This window comes from Haematobia irritans, chromosome 1 (assembly GCF_050003625.1).
Source record: "Haematobia irritans isolate KBUSLIRL chromosome 1, ASM5000362v1, whole genome shotgun sequence".
Taxonomy (NCBI): Eukaryota; Metazoa; Arthropoda; class Insecta; order Diptera; family Muscidae; genus Haematobia; species Haematobia irritans.
The window spans coordinates 192,898,446-192,925,688 of NC_134397.1; the positions used below are offsets into that span (position 1 = coordinate 192,898,446).

The 27,243-nt window shown below is 33.3% G+C and overlaps 1 protein-coding gene across 7 annotated transcripts in view; it reads right to left on the reverse strand.

Moving 5' to 3' along the window:
• The window catches only part of Orp8 (Oxysterol-binding protein-related protein 8), a 143,266-nt gene that overhangs the window by 76,783 nt on the left and 39,240 nt on the right, over positions 1-27,243 (reverse strand). For 4 of the 7 annotated variants that reach the window (XM_075292358.1, XM_075292350.1, XM_075292355.1 and 1 more), the window contains exon 2: positions 21,374-21,478. The exons of 2 other annotated variants lie outside the window; for them this stretch is intronic. In XM_075292358.1, coding sequence (XP_075148473.1) covers positions 21,374-21,478 — 105 coding nt within the window. Of the gene's footprint in view, positions 1-16,949; positions 16,981-21,373; positions 21,479-27,243 lie in introns of those variants that run through there. One more of the 7 variants, XM_075292354.1, reaches the window with a different exon arrangement.

Below are 27,243 nucleotides of genomic sequence, written 5' to 3' on the forward strand. Positions count from 1 at the left end.
TGTCCATCGCTCTGTCTGGTTGGATGCTTTTTACAATAGCTTTCCGAAGAATAGTGCAATTTGCTAAGGTGGTACCACCCCCCACAGAATAAAATTCTGCCTGATCTACTTACTAGGTCTTTATAGTATTCTATATATATTTTATCTTATATAGTTAACACATGTAATAAATTATACTTTCACCACACTTAGATTATATTTGAAGATCATATTGATTAAATATTTAATTGTGTTTGGGATTGTATATCAAAAGTCATTAGCAGTTACTTTGCATAGTTTAGTGAGTAAGTGGATGTGAAAAATACCAAAACGTGATTAGTGATAGCAATAATGTGCAGAGATTGTTGTAGGTTATTTTCAAAAACGATGGTTTACTATAAATCAATTTTAAAGGTGGTCCGATAAGAACTTAGCTTCATGGCCTGAGGCAACAATATCTCGAGAGCAATTTACTGTATTGTGTGTTTGCTTTTTATTGCATGGGTAAGTGGAATTTTGTACGAATTTTAGAAAATTTTCGATCTTAGGTATTGATTTTTCTCCTTGGCTAGCGTATAAAATTGGTTAAGCGAGTTTCATGTGGCACTGACAAATAGTGAGCCCACTAGGAAAGAAAATGTGGATTAAACGGTAGAAAATTTTAACTAAGCTTTATTACAAACGCCGATATGATAAAAACAACCAAAGTATTCGATTTGGAAAAACGACCACGGAGCTACTTTTTTTCAATACTTTTTCACTTTGTCAGTACACGCAGAGAAGGAATATGATCACCTCAAACATGTTTCAAGAGCAAAATGTTATTTTTGTATGGTGACCATGTAACATGTTTGTCACTAAATTGTTATTTTCTCGTCAAATATAACCTGCTTGCCGAAATCAGATACATGATTTCCGAGGAAATAACATGGTTGCGAAAACCATGTTACATGGTCACCACCCAAAAATAACATTTTGCTCTTAAAACATGTTTGAGGTGATCATATTCCTTCTCTGGGTGTACCATAGTTCCCCCGCGAATGAATTATTACCTTTTGTGTAGATATTTTTGAGCCGATAGATTTATGGTACAGTAGTTTGAGAGTTTGAGATAGTCTTTAACAAACTTATTTCTTAATAGTCTTTTACAAATTTGGCAAAACAGACGAGTTCATGCGGGAAGAAAATCTCGCCATAGTAAAAAACACGATTTTCTTGTTTTTAGACAAAAAAATGTTTTAGTTAAAAAAGCATATGTTTCTATATTACGCTTCCACACGAACACTTTCTAGAGAAGAAGTTGGGAGCCATCGTGGTGCAATGGTTACACGCAAAGAAAAAAAACGTTTGGAAAACGTGTACCGAAAACGTTTTTCTTTTATTAGAGTTTTTTGAATTGCTTCGAAAATTTTAAACTTTTATCACCAAAAAAATTCGTTTGTTACAAAATTTTTATTTTTTCAATAAAAAAAGTTATTTTTGAAATAACAACACAGTCCATTTCGTTTATATCAAACACTGTTCTTTTCTGACTTTAGGTCTTTAATAAGACACATTTTACAGTTCAAAATTTAATATAGTACAATGTAATGTTGAACATTTTTTCGGAATCTTCCGAATATATCTGGAATATATGTAAAAAAAAACAAAAGCAAAAAAAAAAACTTTGGCCGAAGCAGGGATCGAACCCACGACCCTTGGCATGAGAGTCGAACGTAGCTACCACTGCTCCACGGTGCCAAACTAAATGTTTGTTTCTGTTAAATAAACTTTGTTTATTCGGTTCGTGGGCGCCGCAAGCTATGCTATATAAATATAACTTATATGGATATTTATCTATTGATGACCATAACAGGTACATAGCTCAGTGGTTAGTGTGTTGGCTTACAATGTGCATGGTCCGCGGTTCGATTCTCCGTCCAGGCGAAAGGTAAAAAAAATTTTAAAAATTTATAAAATCGTATAATTTCTTCCACATTGTTGGTATTACAGGAAAAGGTGTTAAGAACTAAAAATCCTCGTGGATGTGAGAAAGATGTGAGGGACAATGCAATTAGCAAGGAAATGATGTTTTTTTTTTGAGCTAGTCTTTATGAAATTGTTTTTACATCCTGGAAAAGAATAAACGTTTATCACAAAAAGTATATACTTTTCTTCCAAATACACTTCCTTACAGCGAAAAGCAAATGAGAAACGAACTTTGTTTGTCTAAAATTTCGTTTGGGAGGAAAGAATTATTTTTTTGCGTGTAGCATGCCCGCCTTGCATACACAAGGTCGTGGGTTCGATTCCTGCTTCGACTGAACACCAAAAAGTTTTTCAGCGGTGGATTATCCCACCTCAGTAATGCTGGTGACATTACTGAGGGTTTCAAAGTAGAGAAGCTTTGAAGTGGTTTCATTGCAATGTGGAACACCGTTCGGACTCGGCTATAAAAAGGAGGTCCCTTGTCATTAAGCTTAACATGGAATCGGGCAGCACTCAGTGATAAGAGAGAAGTTCACCAATGTGGTATCACAATGGACTGAATAGTCTACACAGAAAAAAATTTCACGAAAATTTTTCCAATTAAAATTTTAATTGAGTTTTAAAAAATATTCAATTAAAAATTTAATTGATTCGACATTTGATACTATCATTTCCGTGATTGAAGACATTTCAATTAAAAAATTAATTGGATCAATTAATTTCGTGATTGAACCAGAAAAAAAAATTTTTGTGTGTAAGAGAGCCTGATACATCGGGCTGCCACCTAACCTAACCTAGATAAGAAGTTCTCGATCGCGTACTAAAATAATGCGAACCATTACAGTCACGGTCGGTCGAAACTTGAGACATAAATAATATACCAACATTTGGAGAAAATCTTACCAAAAACTACCAAAAAAATTTTATTTTGCAAAAATTTATTTCTTCAGAAAGTTTTGTCAAAATTTTATTTCTACAGAAAATTTTGTGAAAATTTTATTTCTATAGAAAATTTGGGCAAAATTTTATTTCTATAGATAATTTTGTCAAAATTTTATTTTTATAGACATTTTTGTCAAAATTTTATTTCTATAGAAAACTTTATCTATTTTTTTTTCTATAGAAAATCTTGTCAAAATTTTATTTCTATAGAAAATTTTGTCAAAATATTATTTCGCTAGAAATGTTTGCCAAATTTTTATTTCTTTTGAAATTTTTGTCAAAATTTTATTTCTTTTGAAATTTTTGCCAAAATTTTATTTCTATTGAAAATTTTGTCAAAATTTTATTTCTATAGAAAATTTTGTTAAAATTTTATTTCTATAGAAAATTTTGTCAAGATTTTATTTCTATAGAAAATTTTGTCAAAATATTATTTCGGTAGAAATTTTTTGCCAATTTTTTTTTTTCGATAGAAATTTTTGTCAAAAATTTTATTTCTAATTTTATTTCTTTTTTTCTATAGAAAATCTTGTCAAATTATTATTTCGGTAGAAATTTTTTCCAAAATTTTATTTTTATAAAAAATTTTGTCAAAATTTTATTTCTATAGATAATTTTGTCAAAATTTTATTTTTATAGAAAAGTTTGGCAAAATTGTATTTCTATAGAAATTTTTGTCGAAATTTTATTTCTATTGAAAATTTTTCTATAGAATATAAATTTTGCCAAAATTTTATTTCTATAGAAAATTTTGCCAAAATTTTATTTCTATAGAAAATTTTGCCAAAATGTTATTTCTTTAGAAAATTTTGTCAAAATTTTATTTCTATTGAAAATTTTATCAAAATTTTATTTCTGAAGAAAATTTTGTGAAAATTTTATTTCCGTTGAAAATTTTGTCAATTTTTTTTTGGATTTTTGGATTGAATTGGAATTATTTCGTTTCCAAACTTAAAAATAATGAATTGCAAGGATACATGTTTGCTGCGAGGAGATCATCGGCGCCACGGATACCTAATTTGGAGGTCTCGAGAAAATGTATTTTTCAGGTGCACTAAAAATGGTGTTTGCTTAAAAGAGAATGTCATGGGGTATTAAATTACGAACGATAACTCGATCTAATTTTCCATTTGTGGTAGAAGTATGAGAACCTGTGTCGGCCGATGTCCCAGTTATAATTGTTTTCATTAAGGTGGTATCGAAGTAATTGCTATTTTTTATAAGGAAAATACTTTGGTATCTGCTTTGGATTCACCATCTTCACCTAGAGCACATTCAGCCGAAGAAATACTAAAAAACTTGTTCAGCACTTCATTTCTTAAACAAAGCGACACTCCTCAGATGACAATCCAATGGATTTTTCTAATTGGCTAATTTTCGAGAGCACTCACTCAAATCAATATACTCAAGACAAAAGTTGGTCATATAAAGTAAGAGCAATGTTGCCAGTATTGGAGATTTTTCCCCAAACTGGGGATATGAGGATGAAAATTTTGTGTTGAGGGGTAGGTCATTTCCATAAATTTATGGATTCTTTTGCAACCGGTTAAGTATAATAAATCAGGTTTATATGAAATTCTTTTTATTTCTTCATTATCGTTATATTCAATCAACAAAAAAATTGATTTTGACAAAATTTTCTATAACAAGTATATACAGCACTAAGTTCGGCCTGGCCAAATCTTAAATACCCACCACCATGAACCAAATATTAGGGTTTCCTTTGAAATTTCAGGAGGGCTTGAGGACTTGAGGACACTTCCCGAAGATAAATTTAAAGATTTCACCTATGGGGACTATATCAGATTCTGGATTTGTAAGAACCATTTTTGTTTGAGTTTTAGCGGAATCATTAACATCTCTTGTAATTGTGCAAGAAAATTATAAAATAACGTCTTGATTTGAAATCTTAAATCTGCAACTTTCATGATCAGTGCGCCTTCTACACCCTCAAGAAGTGAATTCGGTCTATATAAAGGCATTACCAAATGGACCGATAATAACTTATCCGATACACGTTTTTGTGAGCCTAAAATACCAGAATATTTACAATTTCAGGCAAATCAGATAAAAACTACGGTTTCTAGAAACCCAAGGAGTTAAATCGGGAGATCGTTCTTATGGGGGCTATACTAAAATAAGGACTGATACTCACCGTTTTCGGCACACCTCTTTATGACTCGAAAATACCTCTAGATTTCCAATTTCAGGCAAATAGTATAAAAACTTCGGATTCTAGAAGCCCAAGAAGTAAAATTGGGAAATCGGTCTATATGGGGGCTATACCAAAATATGGACCGATACTCACCATTTTCGGCACACCTCTTTATAGTCCTAAAATACCTCTAGATTTCCAATTTCAGACAAATTGGATAAAAACTACGGTTTCTATAAGCCCAAGACCCCAAATCGGGAGGTCGTTTTATATGGAGACCATACCAAAACATGGACCGATACTCACAATTTTTGGCACACATATTTGTGGTCCTAAAATACCTCTAGATTTCCAATTTCAGGTAAATTGAATAAAAACTGCGGTTTCTATAAGCCCAAGAAGTAAAATCGGGAGATCGGTCTATATGGGGGCTATACCAAAACATGGACCGATACTCACCATTTTTGGCACACCTCTTTATGGTCATAAAATACCTCTAGATTTCAATTTTCAGGCAAATTGGATAAAAACTACGATTTCTATAAGCCCAAGACCCCAAATCGGGAGGTCGGTTTATATGGGGACTATATCAAAACCGATAAGCCCATCTTCGAACTTGACCTGCCTGCAGACAAAAGACGAGTTTGTGCAAAATTTCAGCACGATTGCTTCATTATTGAAGACTGTAGCGTGATTACAACAGACAGACAGACGGACAGACGGACATCGTTATATCGTCTTAGAATTTCTCCCTGATCAAGAATATATATACTTTATATAGTCGGAAATCGATATTTCGATGTGTTACAAACGGAATGACAAACTTATTATACCCCCGCCACCATTCTATGGTGGTGGGTATAAAGATGTGATTTTGATTAAATTGCTAAAAAAATACTTTGTCTATAAAAAATTTTATTTATAAATGCTTAATTTTGCCAAAATTGTTTATAAAGAGAATTTTTTTATAAACATTTAATTTTGACCAAAATTTAAAAAAAAATAAACAATACAAATTTGACCAAATTTGTTCATAGAAATAATATTTCCACGACATGTAAATATTTATAAATATTTATGTTTTTTATATTTTAAAGATACAATTTTAAACTTAAAGATGCGGTAAGAGTTTATTACATTAAAATTTTGAAGTTGATCTTGCAGCTCAAAAACTTTTTGGGGAATTTTGTGCGGAGTTTTAATGTTAAATGATAATTTTTGTGGACGAAAGCGTCCTAATTTGGGAATAGGAGTCTGAAAAATATTGACAACACTGAATAAGAGGATTCTGAGATTTAAGTTATCTCCACACATTTTTGTCGCTGAGCAAAAATATTTTTTTGTATAAATTGTATAATTTGAAGAAATTGAATTGTGAAATTGAAGAAACTTGATTAGAAATAACGACACTTTTTCTGTTGTTTAAAAAAATGTCATACATTCAAGGAAAGAATTGGTATTAATAATTGTTAAAATTCTTTTAGTGCAATACTAATAATATTTAACTCATCTTATGAAATTATGAATATAATTTAAATAAAATTTACTAATTTTAGAAAATATGAGTTATTTACTTCATGTCATAAAAGTAAAAAATAATCAAACTAAGGATAGTTAATTCTAAACATTTTTGTCATTTGAGCAAAAAAAAAATATTTTCTTACATTTGTATTGGTAATAATTTATATCAACTACCCATAAAATTAACTAAGATCGTGTTCGTTTCGTAAACAATATGTTGCCTTGGTATTACAACACTTTTTTCCTAATTTTATTTTCGCCCAAATGATAGTATCATTCCAAAGTTAATGTTAATTCATACTATTGTGAGGGATACAGGATCCCAAATCTATAGCAGTGTCGTTTATATTTTGCAATAAATTTCGAAATCGCCAAAAATGTATATAATGTGATTTAATAAATTTAATTAACCTAATACTCTAGTGACAAATATTTTTATCTTCATCATTAAACAAACTTCAACAACAAAATATCTCACACTTTTAGAAATAATAACCAATAAATTTGGTTTGGACAAATACTCTTTGTTATTATTTTATTTTAGTTATAAATTAGGAAGTTATAATTTTTTTTACGTTAAAAGTAATATATCAAAATAATGACACAAAGACTGGTAACATTTCGAAAACACAATGTTTTATTATCATTTGGTCGTAAATGATAAATTTAATATCAAAAATAAAAGTTTTGTAGTGCCCTTGAATAATGATAACATTTGACTACTGACGCCTATCGAATGGGAAACAGGTGTAAAATCAAAACAAACTTTTTATGTATACAAAAGATTGTACTAAGTCCATCATAATGGGTTCGCTATTCTACAAAATTCATTATGAATTTCGAGTGGTGATAACAATTATAGGAAATAAGTGGCATGAAGAAGAAACTGTATATGTTAAACAAAACCTGTCGAAAAAGTATTTTCGTATTTTGTTAATAGATGTCGATCGGCTCGCTCATCTTCAGTGGGGGATATTTCGAACTCTGATCAGAATAATAAATCAGGAAACGGATGCAGGATTTTGTAATGTTGCCCCCTCTTCTGCGTATGATGAATATGTTTCATATGGACATGCTGACCGAAATTTCATTTTTATTTCTCGAGTCGATTTTCTTAGGATAAAAATTCGACTATTCTTTGTATCCATAATAAATACTGATTGGATGATAGTTTGATCGTCTTGATTTTGTGTTATGAAATCTTGATTTTGTAACTCTCAAATTGTCATAACAATTATTATAATTATTACGGATTTCTTAAAGCAGACGCCTATTTCATTACTTTTTGTTCATAAAATCTTGTATTGGGGATGTATTGGGGATTTTTGTGAGGACTTTTAACTTAAATTTGGGATTTTAGAGAAATACGATTTGGGGACGCAACACTGGGCGGAAAACCTCAGATTCTAGCCGTGATAAGCAAAGTGGAATAGAAACAAGTATATACGGCCGTAAGTTCGGCCAGTCCGAATCTTATGTATCCTCCACTATGGATTGCGTGGAAACTTCTACTAAAGACTGTCATCCACAATTGAATTACTTGTATTGTGGTAACACTTGCCGATGACAAGGTATCTTAAAACTTCTTAACATCGTCTTCTAAATTGTAAGTTAGTCCATGCGGTGTATATGTTAAACAAAAGAAGTATATACGGTAAGTTCGGCCGGGCCGAATCTTAAATACCCACCACCATGAATCAAATATAATAGTTTCCTTTGACAATTTCAGGGGGGTTTGATGGCAGATAGTTTCCCAAGCAGATCTGTTCAACCAGTACGCTTCCCACAGATATGTTAAATGTAAAGATTTTACCTATGAAGACTAGATCAGATTCTGAATTTATAAGAACCATTTTTTGTTTGAGTTGTAGAGGAATCATAAACATCTCTTGTAAATGCAAGAAAATGATGAAATAACGCCTTGATTTGAAATCTAAAATCTGTGAATTTTCATCCCAATTATTTAAATGACTACGAGAAATAAAATCTGGTAATTTTGCATTCAGTTTCAAGCAATTTTCATGATCAGTGCGCCTTCTATACCCTCAATAAGTGAAATCGGTCTATATGGAGGCCTTACCAAATGGACCGATAAAACTAAATCAGATACACTTTGTTATGGGTCTAAAATGCCAGTATATTTTCAATTTGTGGCAAATCGGATAAAAACTACAATTTCTAGAAACATGGAAGGATACACACAGTATTCAGCACATATAATTGTAGTTCTAGAATCTAGACCCCAAATCGGAGGGCCGGTTTATAAGGGGGCTATATCAAAAACTGTACCGATACTCAATATATTCGGCACACCTCTTTGTGGTCCTAGAATACCTGTAGGTTTCCAATTTCAGGCAAATTGGGTAAAAACTACGGATTCTAGAAGCCCAAAAAGTAAAATCGGGAGATCGGTCTATGTGGGGGCTATATCAAAACATGGTCCGATAATCACCATTTTCGGCACATCTCTTTATTTTCCTAGAATACCTCTAGATTTGCAATTTCAGGCAAATTGGGTAAAAACTACGGATTCTAGAAGCCCAAGAAGTAAAATCGGGAGATCGGTCTCTATGGGGGCTATATCAAAACATGGACCGGTACTCACCATTTTCGACACACGTCTTTTTGGTCCTAGAATACCACTAGATTTCAAATTTCAGGCAAATTGGATAAAAACTACGGATTATAGAAGCCCAAGAGGTAAAATCGGGAGATCGGTCTATATGGGGGCTATATCAAAACATGGACCGATACACCCCATTTTCGGCACAACTCTTTATGGTCCTAGAATACCTCTTGATTTCCAATTTCAGGCAAATCGGATAGAAAATACACTTTCTAGACGCCCAAGAAGCAAAATCGGGAAATCGGTCTATGTGGGGGCTATATCAAAACATGGACCGATAATCACCATTTTCGGCACATCTCTTTATTTTCCTAGAATACCTTTATATTTCCAATTTCAGGCAAATTGGGTAAAAACTACGGATTCTAAAAGCCCAAGAAGTAAAATCGGGAGATCGGTCTATATGGGCGCTATACCAAAACATGGACTGATAGGCACCATTTTCGGCACAATTCTTTATTTTCTTAGAATATCTCTAGATTAATAATTTCAGGCAAATCCGATAGAAAATACACTTTCTAGACGCCCAAGAAGCAAAATTGGGAATCGGTCCATATGGGGGCTATACCAAAACATGGTACCATTTTCGGTACACGTTTTGATGGCCCTAAAATATCTCTAGATTTCCAATTTTAGGCAAATTGGATAAAAACTACAGTTTTTATAAGCCCAAGAGCCCAAATCGGACGGTCGGTTTATATCAAAACGTGGAGCGATATAGCCCATCTTCGAACTTGACCTGCCTGCAAACAAAAGACGAATCTGTGCCAAATTTCAGGACGATAGCGCCATTATTGAAGGCTTTAGCGTGATTACAACAGACAGATAGACGGACATGCTTATATCGTCTTAGAATTTCTCCCTGATCAAGAATATATATACTTTATATAGTCGGAAATCGATATTTCGATGTGTTACAAACGGAATGACAAACTTATTATACCCCCGTCACCATTCTATGATGGTGGGTACAAAAAGTCCGATTAAATACGAATATAATTCAGTTTGAAAAAATTTTGTATAGAAATAAAATTTTGGTGGTTTAATTTTTTCGATTTGGACAAATTTTTGTGTGATTGGCCATCGGCTATATATAACTATAGACCGATATGGACGAATTTTTGCATGGCTGTCAGCGGCCCTATACTAGCACAATGTACCAAACTTCAACCGAATCGGATGAATTTTGCTCCTCCAAGAGGTTCCGGAGGTCAAATCTGGGTATCGATTTATATGGGAGCTATATATAATTAAGGACCGATATGGACCAATTTTTGCATGGTTGTTAGAGATCATATACGAAACAATGGCTCTTTTGCGCAACAAATTCAATGGCCGTGTTATCTCACATAATGGCGATGTCAATTGGCCGCCAAGATCATGTGATTTGGCACCGTTGGACTTTTTTCTTTGGGGTTATTTGAAAGAAAAGGTGTACGTCGATAAGCCAGCAACAATTCAAGAGCTAAAGATGAGATAATTCGGCACATTAACGGCATAGAACCTCCTTATGCCTCAGCGTCATCGAAAATTTGGACCATCGGATGGAGGTGTCCCACCGAGGTCGCGGCGCCCATTTGGCCGATATTTTGTTCCATACATAATTGAGTAATACCAATATATCATAATAAAATAAAATTACAATAATTTCCTAAATAGTTTGTGTTTTATTCAAAATCAACATCGACCCTTCAAATTTTAACCACCCTTTATAATTATGGACCGATATGGACCAATTTTTGCATGGTTGTTAGATACCATATACTAACACCACGTACCAAATTTCAACCGGATCGAATGAATTTCGCTCCTTCAAGAGGCTCCGGAGGTCAAATCTGGGGATCGATTTATATGGGGGCTATATATAATTATGGACCGATAATGACCAATTTTTGCATTGTTGTTAGAGACCATATACTAATACCACGTACCAAATTTCAACCGGATCGGAAGAATTTTGCTCCTCCAAGAGGCTTCGCAAGCCAAATCTGGGATCGGTTTATATGGGGGCTATACGTAAAAATGGTCCGATATGACCCATTTGCAATACCATCCGACCTACATCAATAACAACTACTTATGCCAAGTTTCAAGTCGATAGCTTGATTCGTTTGGAAGTTAGCGTGATTTCAACAGACGGACATGCTTAGATCGACTCAGAATTTCACTACGACCCAGAATATATATACTTTATGGGGTCTAGGAGCAATATTTCGATGTGTTAATATACCCCCATCCTATGGTGGAGGGTATTAAAATTGCGCTATAAATATGGGTGTAATGAAAACTAGCCCTAAAATCCTAATCAAGTAGCACTCAAAAAATTATATGGAAAACAACAACGCCATTTTTTTTGTGTAACTCCATTTTATTTCAAAACACCAATTTCCTTGGGATCTATTTTGACATTCTGGGATTTGGCCACCAGACACATTTTTATTGTTCATAGTAGCATTGTTTCGCATCCGATTTGGTTTTTGCGTGACCGGCCAGAGTTTAGACTTTCTCGCGATTCCCAAGAGCAAGAGTGTACTGAGTACTGAGCAAGAGTGGCTCCCTTCTGTCATAGGAAATTACAATAATTTCAAAACGAATAAGATACTGAATTCATATTTTGCTAGTTAAGTAAGTAGGTCGGCGAGTTTTCAAAATTGATCATATTCTCCAATACAAGCCACCTTCAAGGTAGAACATCTTGACCGCCACAAAGATGTATTTAATGATAAGGTTATTATTATACGTAGTCCCATATAGAAAGATTTTTCGATTTGACATCTTATTGACTGATTTCATGCACTAATATTTCAACTTACAAATAATATTCTCATAAACATTTTGCTTATACAACAATACAATTAACATGCAACAGACATTCAATTATCTCCAATCGCATCTATATGACATGTGTTTGCATACTTTTGCAATGACATGGGAAAATTGAGAAAAGTTTGCGTTTGGTTTGGATTTTTTGTTTATCAATTTTCAAACAATTTCCTCTCATAAAGTAAATGTGTGTTGAAAACAATTTATGAGCATTATAAAAATGCGACCAATAACCCTGACACTTTGGCCAGTTTTTTTGCGAATAGTGATAGTAAACTGAAACAATTTCGTATACCAACGCTTAGAGAACAATAAGGCGTGAAATTCATTTAATGCTAATTTTTCCCACCAATTATCTAAATGTTTTTCCTCATATGTGTTTACACCTTTGTTTGCAGGTAATAAAGATGTCTAAATATATACAGCGTGTAAAAATCCAATAGGGAAATACAAAAATCCCTTAATCCCAATTTGTTTACTTATATAGATGGGGAAATGTGTGAATAAAAGGCAGGAAATTTGCACATTCATTTATTTGTTTGTATACCTGCTTCTGGATAATGTTTGTATTAAAGACAAACCAATTGGACATTTGAAAAATTCGTTTTCAAACAAATTTTTTTCGGAAAATTCTGAATTTAAAAGGGGTTTAAAGAAGCAACTTAACTTTAAATTATATTAAATATAATTCCGAAACAGCTGTACATCCAACCATCTTGCAGTCTATAGGGCTTTGCCCAAATACATTTGACAAGCATACTTTTCCTCTATTGGTTAAGCTACACTTGTAGTTTAATCAATGCATGGTTTTAAGCTGAAATCAAAAACAACAATAATGATTGAAGAGAAACCAACAATAACAAACAAAACGAATTTAATATAAACATATATTTGCCACCAACATTAATAAGATTGCAGTCCTTTCTAATTTTTTTTTCATAGATGACGCCTGTTTCTAAGTTTTTCCATTGGTATAGTCAACGACGTCCAATTTCATAACGATAATAAAATTTATTGCAAAATAAAATAATAAAATAATAAATAAATAATAAAAATAATAAATAAATTTTATTTACGCAACATCTAAGTTGACTTAAATCATTACAATTAAGAAAGAATTCATCTAAAAGATCATAGAATTACAGCAATTATGTTAGTTGGTAATTATTTTATTTTGGGATGATTTTATCACAATTACTATCAATTCTCCCTTCGTAACAGGTTGGCTGATAAATTTCCGGTCTGACACATAGATGGCATCGCTAGTATTAAATGCATATATTTTTATATAGTATCAACCTTCAAATGGTTCGTGTCAAAATTTGACGTCTGTAAGTCAATTAGTTTGTGAGATAAAGCGTCTTTTGTGAAGCAACTTTTGTTATTGTGAAAAAAGGAATTTCGTGTTTTGATAAAATACTGTTTTCTGAAGGGAAAAACTACGGTGGAAGCAAAAACTTGGCTTGATAATGAGTTTCCGGACTCTGCCCCAGGGAAATCAACAATAATTGATTGGTATGCAAAATTCAAGCCTGATGAAATGAGCACGGAGGACGGTGAACGCAGTGGACGCCCGAAAGAGGTGGTTACCGACGAAAACATTAAAAAAATACACAAAATGATTTTGAATTAACGTAAAATGAAGTTGATCGAGATAGCAGAGGCCTTAAAGATATCAAAGGAACGTGTTGGTCATATCATTCATCAATATTTGGATATGCGGAAGCTCTGTGCAAAATGGGTGCCGCGCGAGCTCACATTTGACCAAAAACAACAACGTGTTGATGATTCTGAGCGGTGTTTGCAGCTGCTAACTCGTAATACACCTGAGTTTTTCCGTCGATATGTGACAATGGGTGAAACATGGCTCCATCACTACACTCCTGAGTCCAATCGACAGTCGGCTGAGTGGACAGCGACCGGTGAACCGTCTCCGAAGCGTGGAAAGACTCAAAAATCCGCTGGCAAAGTAATGGCCTCTGTTTTTTGGGATGAGCATGGAATAATTTTTATCGATTATCTTGAGAAGGGAAAAACCATCAACAGTGACTATTATATGGCGTTATTGGAGCTTTTTAAGGTCGAAATCGCGGCAAAACGGCCCTATATGAAGAAGAAAAAAGTATTGTTCCACGAAGACGACGCACCGTACCACAAGTCATTGAGAACGATAACAAAAAATTACGAATTGGGCTTCGAATTGCTTCCCCACCCACCGTATTCTCCAGATCTGGCCCCCAGCGACTTATCTTGTTCTCAGACCTCAAAAGGATGCTCGCAGGGAAAAAAATTGGCTGCAATGAAGAGGTGATCGCCGAAACTGAGGCCTATTTTGAGGCAAAACCGAAGGAGTACTACCAAAATGGAATCAAAAAATTGGAAGGTCGTTATAGTCGTTGTATCGCTCTTGAAGGGAACTATGTTGAATACGAGCAACATATTAGATGCGGGAGCAACATATTAGATGTGAGCAACATATTAGATGTGAAGCGATGGTCAGAATGTCTGTGCCACATGCAGAAGGTCATGAGTTTAATCCCGAACTCGGAAAAATTTGCAAAAAAAAAATATAGGCGGGAGCAACTGTGGTGCAGGGAGCCACCGTGGTGCAATGGTTAGCATGCCCGCCTTGCATACACAATGTCGTGGGTTCGATTCCTGCTTCGACCGAACACCAAAAAGTTTTTCAGCGGTGGATTATCCCACCTCAGTAATGCTGGTGACATTTCTGAGGGTTTCAAAACTTCTCTAAGTGGTTTCATTGCAATGTGGAACGCCGTTCGGACTCGGCTATAAAAAGGAGGTCCCTTGTCATTGAGCTTAACATGGAATTGGGCAGCGCTCAGTGATAAGAGAGAAGTTCACCAATGTGGTATCACAATGGACTGAATAGTCTAAGTGAGCCTGATACATCGGGCTGCCACCTAACCTAACCTATCTAAAATAGGCATGAAATTGGTATTTTCTATAGTTTTCTGGCTAAAAAGCCACGGTGACGTGCTTCACGGAAAATTTTTTATATAAACATACATTTTTGTTGGTTCAATTTTAATAAAACTTTCTGTGCGTGTAGGCATTGATGACATCTTCGGACTTTCAGATGATTCCTATATTTAATTATGTTATTGTCTCCAAAATGATTCGAAGACTACTGTATCGGTAGTAGTGTGGTAGTCGGTTATGGTCGGTTTTAGTATTGGTGCACACAAAAATATAATAATAATGAAATTAATTCATCCAATTAATTTTTAATTGAAATCAAGCACAGAAGTGATATCAATTAAAAAAATAATTAATAGTCAATTACAAAATCAATTGATACTATTAATTTTTGTAATTGATTTTTGTTTCAATTAAAAAATTTGTTGAATCAATTAAATTGTTAATTGGATATTTTTTAAAACTCAATTAAGACTTTAATAGGACAAAATTTTCGTGAAATGTTTTTTCTGTGTGGGGACTATCATGAAATCTAGTGTAGAAATGCAGCTCCAAATAGGGAAACGGTAGGCCCAAAAGTCTCAGTGAAAGATCTGCAAGTCCGGAGGTATCAATAGAACAACTGTATGCCTGAAGGTCTCAATAAGATATGTAGGTCTCAATGTCTCATTGGTGGAACTGTAGGCCCGAAGGTCTCAGTGGGAAACTATAAACCCGATGTTGTCAGCGGTAGAATTGTAAGGACTCAATGAAATCTTAGAGGTCCGAAGGTTTCGTTAGTGGAACTGTAGACCAGAAGTTCTTACTGGCAAGTTCCCACTGGGAACCCGAAATTCCTAGTGGGAGACTGTAGGCTCGAATTTCTCTGTGGTTGATCTGTTGACTTGAAAATTTCAGTGGTGGACCTATAGGCCCAAATGTGGGAAACTGTAAGTCTGTAGGCCTCAGTGGAATAACATATATAAAAATAATATGCATTTAATACTAGCGACGCCATCTATGTGTCAGACCGGGGACTTATCAGCCAACCTGTTAACTGCAGGAATGCCAAAGTCGAAAAATCGACTTTTGAAATCATTAAATGCGACCAATCGAATTGAAATGGGAATTTCGTGGAGATATTTTTACGTTGAATTTTCATCTTGAAAAGTCGTTACTCATATGATAAAAATTACTAACGATAAATTCAAAAATTCGATTATAAATTGAAAGGTGAATGGGATGTAGATCTTTTCATACTGAAAAATCTTAAAATCGTCGAACTTCAGGCATGGGCTTTGTAGTGATCGCAATTGCCTCCAAATTTTAGAAATATACTTTTTGATTACAATCCCTAATTCAAGGTGGTCCGATTAGTATTTCACCGATTAATGTTTCGCAAGCCGTACGATGAGCCCATCCCCGCCACTCGAGTGCTTTTCATATTTATTTATTTCATTTATTGATTAAAATTACTTCGGATTTGATTGAATTCGAACCGTTAGAAATGAGGGACTTTTTTTCAATGTTAGGGAATTTATTCCGACAAAAAATTATAAGACTGATTAACAGAAGTATTGTCCATCGCTAGCTACGACCTTTTCTCATCTTTCAAGCTACACACGGATACCGGGACGAAAAACGGTTCATCTTTTGAGTCGATACACGAATCGACCCAATTCTTTTCTTCCTTGTAAGAGTGAAAATTCTAATCAGCCCAGTCAATGTCCATTTTAGGGTTACCAAAGAGATTTTTTACGGGTTTTGCAACATGTGTGCGAACCATATCGTGTGGTGATAAACAAAATTGTGGTTGTTTATCACCACAAGTGTGAACTTTGTAACACTTTGTTTCATATATGTACTCTGAGTATGTCAGTCAAATCAACGACAAATTTGCCGACGAACTATGTGTCTTCACTCACATTAATTATCTCTTTGTTATTATTCTTTATTCATATTTACTTCAATTTATTTCTTAGACATTTATGAGAATTTTATCTTATTAATACTCACAGCAAAGGTTTTCCATGAAAATAAACTTTCTAAAATAGAATTAGCTCAAAGGTCACACACAAATTGACTCTCTCTTAGTACAGATGAATAATCGTTTAAATCTCGAAGTATATTTTCCTGATTTTTAAATTTCACTAAAAATTCTTGAAGTATTTTACTTTTCACCAAAAACTTATTTTAAACTACTGAAAAAAATGTCGACATGTGAATAGTTGCGAATACGTAAAAAACTATAAGAAATTAGAAATTTCTCCATACCGACAAAGTAAAAATATAATCAAATAGAATGATAAGAATAATGTCGTGTCCATAATCGGTGGAATATTTTATCGAACACTAATAACTTAGTAGATAAATAATGAGTTTTTTTTTTACAATATAAATATTGAACAATGATAATAAATTCATAAGAATCACCAACACCTGTTGAATGATAAAAAAATCGTAATAAAATTTCATGGATTCATAAATTTTTCATATCTGTATAGATGGCAATTGTGATTCAGTTAACGCAGTATTTGGTAATTTCTATATAAAAACCAAATGAGAGTGTGAACGAGTTTAGAAATAATATTTTTAAATAGACAATTGAGTCAAAATCTCCCCCTGGATTCTAAAACAGAACGACGAGATATGACGCTAATTTTTAGACCGATGTGATTGTTCTCACTAAGTTTTTGATTATGGTAACTCATTACTGCCAAGAATATAGCTGGCTGTAACGATACAAATGGTTTTGTTTACCAGTTTTTCATCTCAGTAGACATTCGTATTAGATGTATTTCCAGGAAAATAATAAAAAATTCCAGCTTTACGGAATGGAAGAAGAAAAAACCCCTGCACTAGACCCCTGGGCTATATCTAAAATATTACCAAATTCTCAAGAGTCAAAGAAAAAGTGACCACCCGATTTATAAGGGCCTATATCGAAACCTGCACCGATATAACACATCTTCGAATTTGACCTGCTTGCAGAAAAAAACGAGTCGGGTAAATTTCTGCACGATTATCGAAGGCTGTAGAGTGATTAGAGCAGGCAGACGGACATCGCTAGATCGTTTTTAAACTTGATATGGTGGGAAATCGATATTTGTTTCAAAACCAATTGCTCTCCCATCATAGGGGGTGCGTATAACAGCCGAGTAATAGATACATAGAACGAAAAAATACTTTCCTCCGGAACGAATTTTTGTAGAAACAAAAAATCTCTTTGATATAAAATATTGGGTGCATTAATTACAAATGTGGGATTGATTACAGATGGCGTAGTTCATAGCTTTCATTTCACTCGACTGCCATAATTCGTCACAGATGTGCTCTCAATTTTAGTTGCCCGGCCATTATTCCCACGGTACTCCTGACTGTCGTCCAACTCTCCTGCACTAGACCCCTGGGCTATATCTACAATATTTTCAAACTCTCAAGAGTCAAAAAAAAGTGACCACCCTATTTATAAGGGTCTATATCGAAACCTGCACCGATATAACACATCTTCGAACTTGACATGCTTGCAGACAAAAACGAGTCGGGTAAATTTCTGCACGATAGAGTTATTATCGAAGGCTGTAGAGTGATTAGAAAAGGTGGACGGACATCGCTAGATCGTTTTCGAATATCACCCTTATCAACAATATATAATCTTTATATGGTAGGAAATCCATATTTCGATTTGTTACAAAACCAATTGCTCTCCCATCATAGGGGGGGCTTATAACAGCCGAGTAATAGATACATAGAACGAAAAAATACTTTCCTTGGACTGTCATCCAACTTTCCTTGGGTAGTTCTCGAGTCTTTATCTTATCTGGGTCACCCTTCCGTCCGTTTCATTAGTCCAAATCGCTTTATATGCCTCCTGGCTTTGTGTTTTCTAAATTCTCTTCCCTCTGTGCTTTTACGTTTCTTTCTATTCCCAGCATGTCCCGGCACCCATATGATGCGAATCCTGTCGTATGCCAAGTATTCGTTGATCATGCTTTTGCATTCTAATGTGGTTGGCGATCGCACCGTAATGTCTGCTATTGCCTAAATTTCCCTCCAGGAATCTGTGCAAATATCCACATTTTGTGGCCGGGTTTTATTTCCGAGTCATTTAACACATTCCGTTATGGCTCGCAAATTGTGGTGTGGTCCGGTAATGGGAATAGGATCTCGGTGTCTGAGTCCTCCACATATACGCTCAGTCCTGTCCTCTTAGCCATCTTTAATCCATCGACGTAGCAGTTAGTTTCCTTTGGTATCTGTTCTTAGGTCCCATATTCCCAGGATCATCTTACTGGCGTAAGAATGTCGTATTCGGCAGCTATGACCACTTCGGGTACATGATCATGGATTATTGTGGCTATATGGCGGCTAGGCTTTTGGTCTATTCTATGTTGCACTTCCTTTCATCGACGCCTATGTCAATATTGGCCTTATTACGCTCTCATATATCCAGAGCGCCACCATTGGATTCAGGCTCACCGCTCTTCTTCATCTCTGTAGGCTTTCTCAATCCCCAGCTTCCTGTATAAAATTATTCCTTCCTTCCTCTCATCGACGCCTAAACTCAAAAAAAGTGAACTCACTATTTCACTAAAGCCAATTTAACTATATTTTAGTTCATGAAATTATTATATTTGGAGAAAGTTTCATTTACTCTAATAATTTTTTGCGTACGTTAGTTAAATGAACTAAAAGACGGGAAAAAATTATACACAAATGAAGTAAAAAGTTTTACTAAATTCGTACTTCTCACAAAATAGTTCATTATTTCTTTAAATTTGTAAATTTTACTACAACAGCGTCCATCATGAACTTCGTATGTCACTAAAGACATTCTTGCATTTTTGAACTCCAATTTTTTCCTTCAAACTACAAAATTTTCTTTAAAAAGTGAAAAAAATTATTTATGTCTAATAAATTTTCTTGAATTTGTCGAAAAATATTTACTTATTTTTGTGATATTGGCGTGATGCCAGCGCTTGTAATACTGTTTAGTTAAAAATTTCTAAAACTATTCAAAATTTTCTAAAATTAATCAAAAGTTTCCTTCCTGGTGGGTTCACTGTTTTTTCAGTGTATGTCAGTATTGGCCTTATTACGCTCTCATATATCCAGAGCGTCACCATTGGATTCAGGATCACCGCTCTTCTTCTTCGCTGTAGACTTTCTCAGTCTCCAGCTTCCTGTATGAAATTATTCCTAAGTACTTTATTTTACAGGCACTGGAATTGTCTTGCCAAAAAAAAACTCGTTTCGATAAATAGGGCAATTTTAGACATTTTAGTGAATATAAAATATTCTGTCTTCTCCGGTTTAACATTGAGGCCCCTGGATCTTGTCCAGTTATATGCCATTCTCAACCTTTCTACCCTCCGTTCGCTGCAGAAGTATTATAACATCGTCTGCATAACAGGCGGGTTCAAATCCTTCCTTAGCGAGAATCCTTAGCAGGACGTGTTGTTACCCACAGTAGTGGCTATAGTATACCTCCCTTTGAAACTCCCCGCTCTACATTGGTCATTATGGCCACAACATGAACTCTCCAGCTTATCCTTCTATTCCTAAGGATATGGAATAAAAGATGAGGTCACCCGAAACAAAAATGTTTTACGTTCAAAGAAAACTTAAAATTTCGTTCCTTAGAAAAGAAAAGTTTTCTTTCAGTTTTGTAAGTCGGCTATGTCAATCAATTGTAATCAATCTGAGTTTTGATATATGTGTTTTTTTTTCTAACAATTGCAATAGCTATACACACAAAAAAATTTCACGAAAATTTTTCCAATTAAAATTTTAATTGAGTTTTAAAAAATATTCAATTAAAAATTTAATTGATTCCACAAATTTTTTAATTGAAACAAAAATCAATCACAAAAATAATAGTATCAATTAATTTTTTAATTGGATCAATTAACTTTTTAATCGATCTTCAATTAATTTTTTGATTGATACTATCATTTCTGTGATTGAAGACATTTTAATTAAAAATTAATTGTATCAATTAATTTCGTGATTGAATCAGAAATTTTTTTTGTGTGTAATAAGTGGAAATAATAGATGCATTAAAACATAAAATATGTTTTCAAATTTTTTTAGAATCATGGTGCGATTCACAAACTCTCTGGGTCTTTGAACACCCCTCATATTCATGGAAAAATTATTCGAAAAAGTTTATACGTTATCAAAATCCAATCTATTCAAAAGAAAATGAAACATCTGTGAAATAGTGTAGTGTATACGTATATACAATAATTAAGTGGAATACATATTTAGGTGCTTTAGGTGATTTCATTTTTTTTTTTTTAATTGACAAATTTTGTGTGAATATTGCTGCGAGTGATAATTTTAGTTAATAGATTAATAGTGACATTTAGGCTATATGTTTCAATAACTATTAACAAAAAAAAATACATTTCTACTTGAAATATTTGAAATATCGTCACCTGGTGATGATGGACCCGGGCTGTAGCTTAAACTATCGGTTGATGACAATTTGGGCAAGTGGGCAGTTTTTAAAGATGACCGTCGCATGAATTTGAATTCAAAAGCTAAATTGATATAAATGGGAGTCTTTTATTGGTATACATTCTTCAATGTGGGACATGAATGACTATAGTTAGTAAAAACGATTTTTTTATTTTTATAATCACAAAATAAACAAACATTTATACAAATATGATAAAACCAAAAAAAAAAAAAACCGTAGGGACAAATGATGTACATACATAAATAATACAATAAAAAAATGAATACCCAAAAAAAAAATGGAATAAAGGGAAAAGAAACAAAAACAGCAACATAAAAATATTTGTTTAATAAATTGCTGCGAATTTGAAGACGTACCATAGACTGGCAAATTGTCATACAAGCGAAAGAAAAAAAACTATATTTTAGTGTCTTCATTTACCGCATTCCGGTGTCAATTCTTTCCTTCCGGTACAAGTTTTGGGCAAAATCCACAACTATCTAATACACTATTTTATTCTTAATGATAAGCAAATGTGGGTTTAGTCATTCCGCGAGCAATGAAAACATTTACATCAAAATGTTTGCTTTTCATAGAGTGTATTAAAATATTGTTTGTGATTTTGGATTAATGGAAAGGGTCAAGGCAAATCTTATCAATATTCAAAGGCATAAGGGAATTTTGAAAATTATGAATTGAGATAACGCCGTGTAATACTGGCAGATCGATGGTTCTAAAGATTTTGCCTTTACACCAATGATTTTGGTATTGATTCCGAACCAAAGAAGCGGAGGATTGAAGAAACCATAATTTTAGGAAATTTGAGTTTTGTGAACTTGATTCTAAGAAATAAATTTTCATTTTATTCACTTTTCAACTTTTTTCTTCATGTGTTATCAAAGTCCTTTTTAAACGTGTTAATGAAAACTTAAATTTGCAAATTCAAACTCGACTTTAAGTAGAAATAATGCTATGTTTTAAATAAACATCGTCTTTAAGATAAATTGTTTTACCCAAGATGCAAAAAGACAACAAATTTAAAGACAAGTTCATTAATTTTGAAGAATTTTTCAGAGTTATTAAAACCAAGAGAACCTTAGTCAAATAAAATTTTCTTTCGTGTAAAGATAACCATATGATCACTTCAAACATGTTTCAAGATCAAAGTGTTATTTTTGTATGGTGACCATGTAACATGTTTGTCACTAAAATGTTATTTTCTCGTCAAATATAACCTGCTTGCCGAAATCAAATACATGATTTCCGAGAAAATAACATGGCTGCGAAAACCATGTTACATGGTCACCACCCAAAAATAACATTTTGCTCTTAACACATGTTTGAGGTGATCATATTCCTTCTCTGGGTGTATAGGGCCATAACGACTTCATTGAAAAGTTTATCGAGTTTTGGGCAAGGGAAAAAACTTTTTATCAGAGAAATGCGTCTTCTATGCTAAGCAAAATTAGCATTCGTATTTTAAGGACATGAAATCTTTAGCCTCCCGACAATATTTTTTTTTTTTCAAAGTACTACATTATTTCTCTAGAATTTTTTGTCAAAATTTTTCTCTACAGAAAATTTCGTCAAATTTTTTTCAATAGAAAATTTTGTCAGTTTTTTTTCTATAGAATTTTTTTTTTCTATAGAAAATAGAAAATTTTGCCAAAATTTTTTTCTATAGAAAATTTGTCAATTTTTTTCCTATAGAAAATTTGTCAATTTTTTTATATAGAAAATTTTGTCAAAATTTTTTTCTATAGAAAATTTTGTCAAAATTTTTTTCTATAGAATTTTTTTATAGAAAATTTTGTCAAAATGTTTTTCTGTAGAAAATCTTGTCAAAATTTTTTTCTATAGAAAATTTGATCAATTTTCTTTTCTGTCACATTTTTTTTCATAGAAAATTTGATCAATTTTTTTCTATAGAAAATTTTGTCAATTTTTTTTTCTATAGAATATTTTGTCAACATTTTTTTTCTATAGAAAATTTTGTCAATATTTTTTTCTATAGAAAATTTGGTCACATTTTTTTCCATAGAAAATTTGATCAAATTTTTTCTATAGAAAATTTTTTTCTATAGAAATTTTTTTCAAATTTTTTCAATAATAATAATTTTTTTTTTTAATATTTATACCCTTCACCACTACTGTGGTACAGGGTATAATAAGTTTGTGCATTTGTATGTAACGCCAAGAAGGAGTAATCATAGACCAACCTTTTAGTATACGGATCGGCTTAGAATTAAATTCTGAGTCGATATTGAATCGGTTCAGATTTAGATATAGCTGCCATATATATTTTTCACCGATCTGGTCATAATTGGCGTGTATATCAACCGATCTTCCTCAAATTCCGTACATCCGAATATTTTATGAGTCTCGAAAAATTTGCAAAATATCAGCCAAATCGGTTCAGATTTAGATATAGCTCCCATAAATAGCTTTCGCCCGATTTACACTCATTTGCCAACAGAGGCCAATTTTTTGCTCCGATTTAGTTGAAATTTTGCATAGGGAGTAGAATTAGCATTGTAACTATGCGTGCCAAATTTGGTTGAAATCGGTTCAGATTTGGATATATCTCCCATATATAGCTTTCGCCCGATTTACACTCATATGACTACAGAGGCCAACTTTTAACTCCGATTTAGTTGACATTTTACACAGGGAGTAGAATTAGCATTGTAGCTATGCGTGCCAAATTTGGTTGAAATCGGTTCAGATTTAGATATATCTCCCATGTATAGCTTTCACCCGATTTACACACACAAAAAAATATTTTTCTGTTTCAATCACGAGATTAATTGATCCAATTAATTTTTTAATTGAAATGTCTTCAATCACAGAAATGATGTATCAATTAAAAAATTAATTGACAGTCAATTAAAAAATTAATTGATCCAATTAAAAACTGAATTGATACTATTAATTTGTGTGATTGATTTTGATTTCAATTAAAAAATTTGTAGAATCAATTAAATTTTTAATTGAATATTATTTAAAACTCAATTAAGATTTTAATTGGAAAATTTTTCATAAAATTTTTTTCTGTGCACCCATATGACCACAAAGGCCAATTTTTAACTCCGATTTAGTTGAAATTTTGCACAGGGAGTAGAATTAGCATTGTTGCTATGCGTGCCAAATTTGGTTGAAATCGGTTCAGATTTAGATATAGCTCCCATATATATGTTTTTCTGATTTCGACAAAAATGGTCAAAATACCAACATTTTCCTTGTAAAATCGCCACTGCTTAGTCGAAAAGTTGTAAAAATGACTTTAATTTTCCTAAACTTCTAATACATATATATCGAGCGATAAATCATAAAAAAACTTTTGCGAAGTTTCCTTAAAATTGCTTCAGATTTAAATGTTTCACATATTTTTTTACTAATATTGTGTTTCACCCTAGTGCATTAGCCGACTTAAATATTGAGTCTATTCTGTCCAGATCGAGTGATATTTAAATGTATGTATTTGGGACAAACCTTTATATATAGCCCCTAACACATTTGACGGATGTGATATGGTATCGAAAATTTAGATCTACAAAGTGGTGCAGGGTATAATATAGTCGGCCCCGCCCGACTTTAGACTTTCCTTACTTGTTTTTTCTATAGAAAATTTTGTCAACATTTATTTCTATAGAAAATGCCAAAATTTTGTCAACATTTTTTTCTATAGAATTCTACCAACTGTGGCAACCGTGACCATGATACATTTTAAAATGTCCACCACTGTGTAGATCGTTAAACCATTACCAACCATTTTTCCATTACTTCGTTATCATTCCATACCAGAAATTGACGACGAAATAGAAAAATAAACTCGATTAAGAAATAAAAGAAGATGACGATGATGATGAATTTTATGAGGTCAGCAGAAGAGGACTTTCTATATCCTACGCAAATTCAAAATTGTTCCATCTCTCCAACAACCATACTTCTCTCGCTGGACAGACTGGACTTTATACATGTAAAAATTCAATTCGCATCTGATAGATGGTGTCACTTCACACACCAGCAAAGTGTTGCAATTTCCATGATAGGCATTCCAACAAAAACAAAACACGACTGCAGTCATTTAAAACCGTATTGATTTTTAATTAAAAGTTTCAGTTTTTCTTCATGCGCAACCAATTGGATTTTTCGATTGAGTTTGTTTTGTAAATAAGACAAAAGAGGAATGAAAGTTGGTGATTAATACTAAGCGGATATTTTAATTTATACATATTTGTGGTTAAATGCTGTATATATAGCAGTCCTTAAAGTATAGTATACCGATACAAAAATAGATAGTATAGCTGAATTAAATGATATAGAATCATTTTGTTATAGTATTTTGATATTCAAAATATATTCTTGGAAACTCCGAGTGTAAGAATCAATAACACCAACACGTATTTAATAAATGATGGGCTTAAAGATTCTCCTTTAAAATAAATTAATGTAAATTAAATTTCATTAAAATAAAATGTATTTTTTAAAACTTAATTGAAAAATTTTCGTGATTTTTTTTCTGTGTACACAGGATTTTTTTTAATTAAAGTTTTTATAACTCGCTTTTTTCTGGACAATTTTAAATTTATTGAAAAACATGTCCTATATTTTAACGATTTTTTGCTTTTTAGTCAAGATGCACAGAAAGACAAAAAATTTAAAGACAATTTCATTAATTTTAAAGAACTTTTATACCCTCCACCATAGATGGGGGTATATTAACTTTGTCATTCCGTTTGTAACACAACGAAATATTGCTCTAAGACCCCATAAAGTATATATATTCTGGGTTGTGATGAAATTCTGAGTCGATCTGAGCATGTCCTTCAATCCGCCCGTCCGTCCTTCTGTTGAAATCACGCTAACTTCCGAACGAAACAAGCTATCGACTTGAAACTTGGCACAAGTAGTTGTTATTGTAGGTCGGATGGTATTGCAAATGGGCCATATCGGTCTACTTTTACGTATAGCCCCATATAAACGGACCCCCAAATTTGGCTTGCAGACCCTCTAAGAGAAGCAAATTTCATCCGATCATGCTGAAATTTGGTACATGGTGTTAGTTTGTGGTCTTTAACAACCATGCAAAAATTGGTCCACATCGGTCCATAATTATATATAGCCCCAATATAAACCGATCCCAAGATTTGGCTTGCGGAGCCTCTAAGAGAAGAAAATTTCATCCGATTGGGCTGAAATTTGGTACATGGTGTTAGTATATGGTCTCTAACAACCATGCAAAAATTGGTCCATATCGGTCAATAATTATATATAGCCCCCATATAAACCGATCCCCAGATTTAACCCTCGGAGCCCCTTGGAAGAGCAAAATTCATCCGATTCGGTTGAAATTTGGTACGTGATGTTAGTATATGGTATCCAACAACCATGCAGGACTTGGTTCATATCAGTCCATAATTATATGTAACCCCCATATAAACCGATCCCCAGATTTGACCTCCGGTGCCTTTTGGAGAAGCAAAATTCATCCGATCTGCTTGAAATTTGGTACGTGGTGGTAGTATATGATATTTAATAACCATGCCAAAAGTGGTCTATATCAGTCCATAATCATATATAGCCCCATATAAACCGATCCCGAGATTTGGTTTTGGAGCCACTTGGAGGAGCAAATTTCATCCGAGTCAGTTGAAATTTGGTACATTGTGCTAGTATATGGCCGTTAACAACCATGCCTAGCTAGGTCCATATCGGTCTATAGTTATACATAGCCCTCAGATAAATCGATCCCCAATCGCACAAAAATTGGTCGATATCAAGTTCATAATTGTATATAGCCCCCATATAAGCGACCCCCATATTTCAATTCTGGCTCCCTACGTA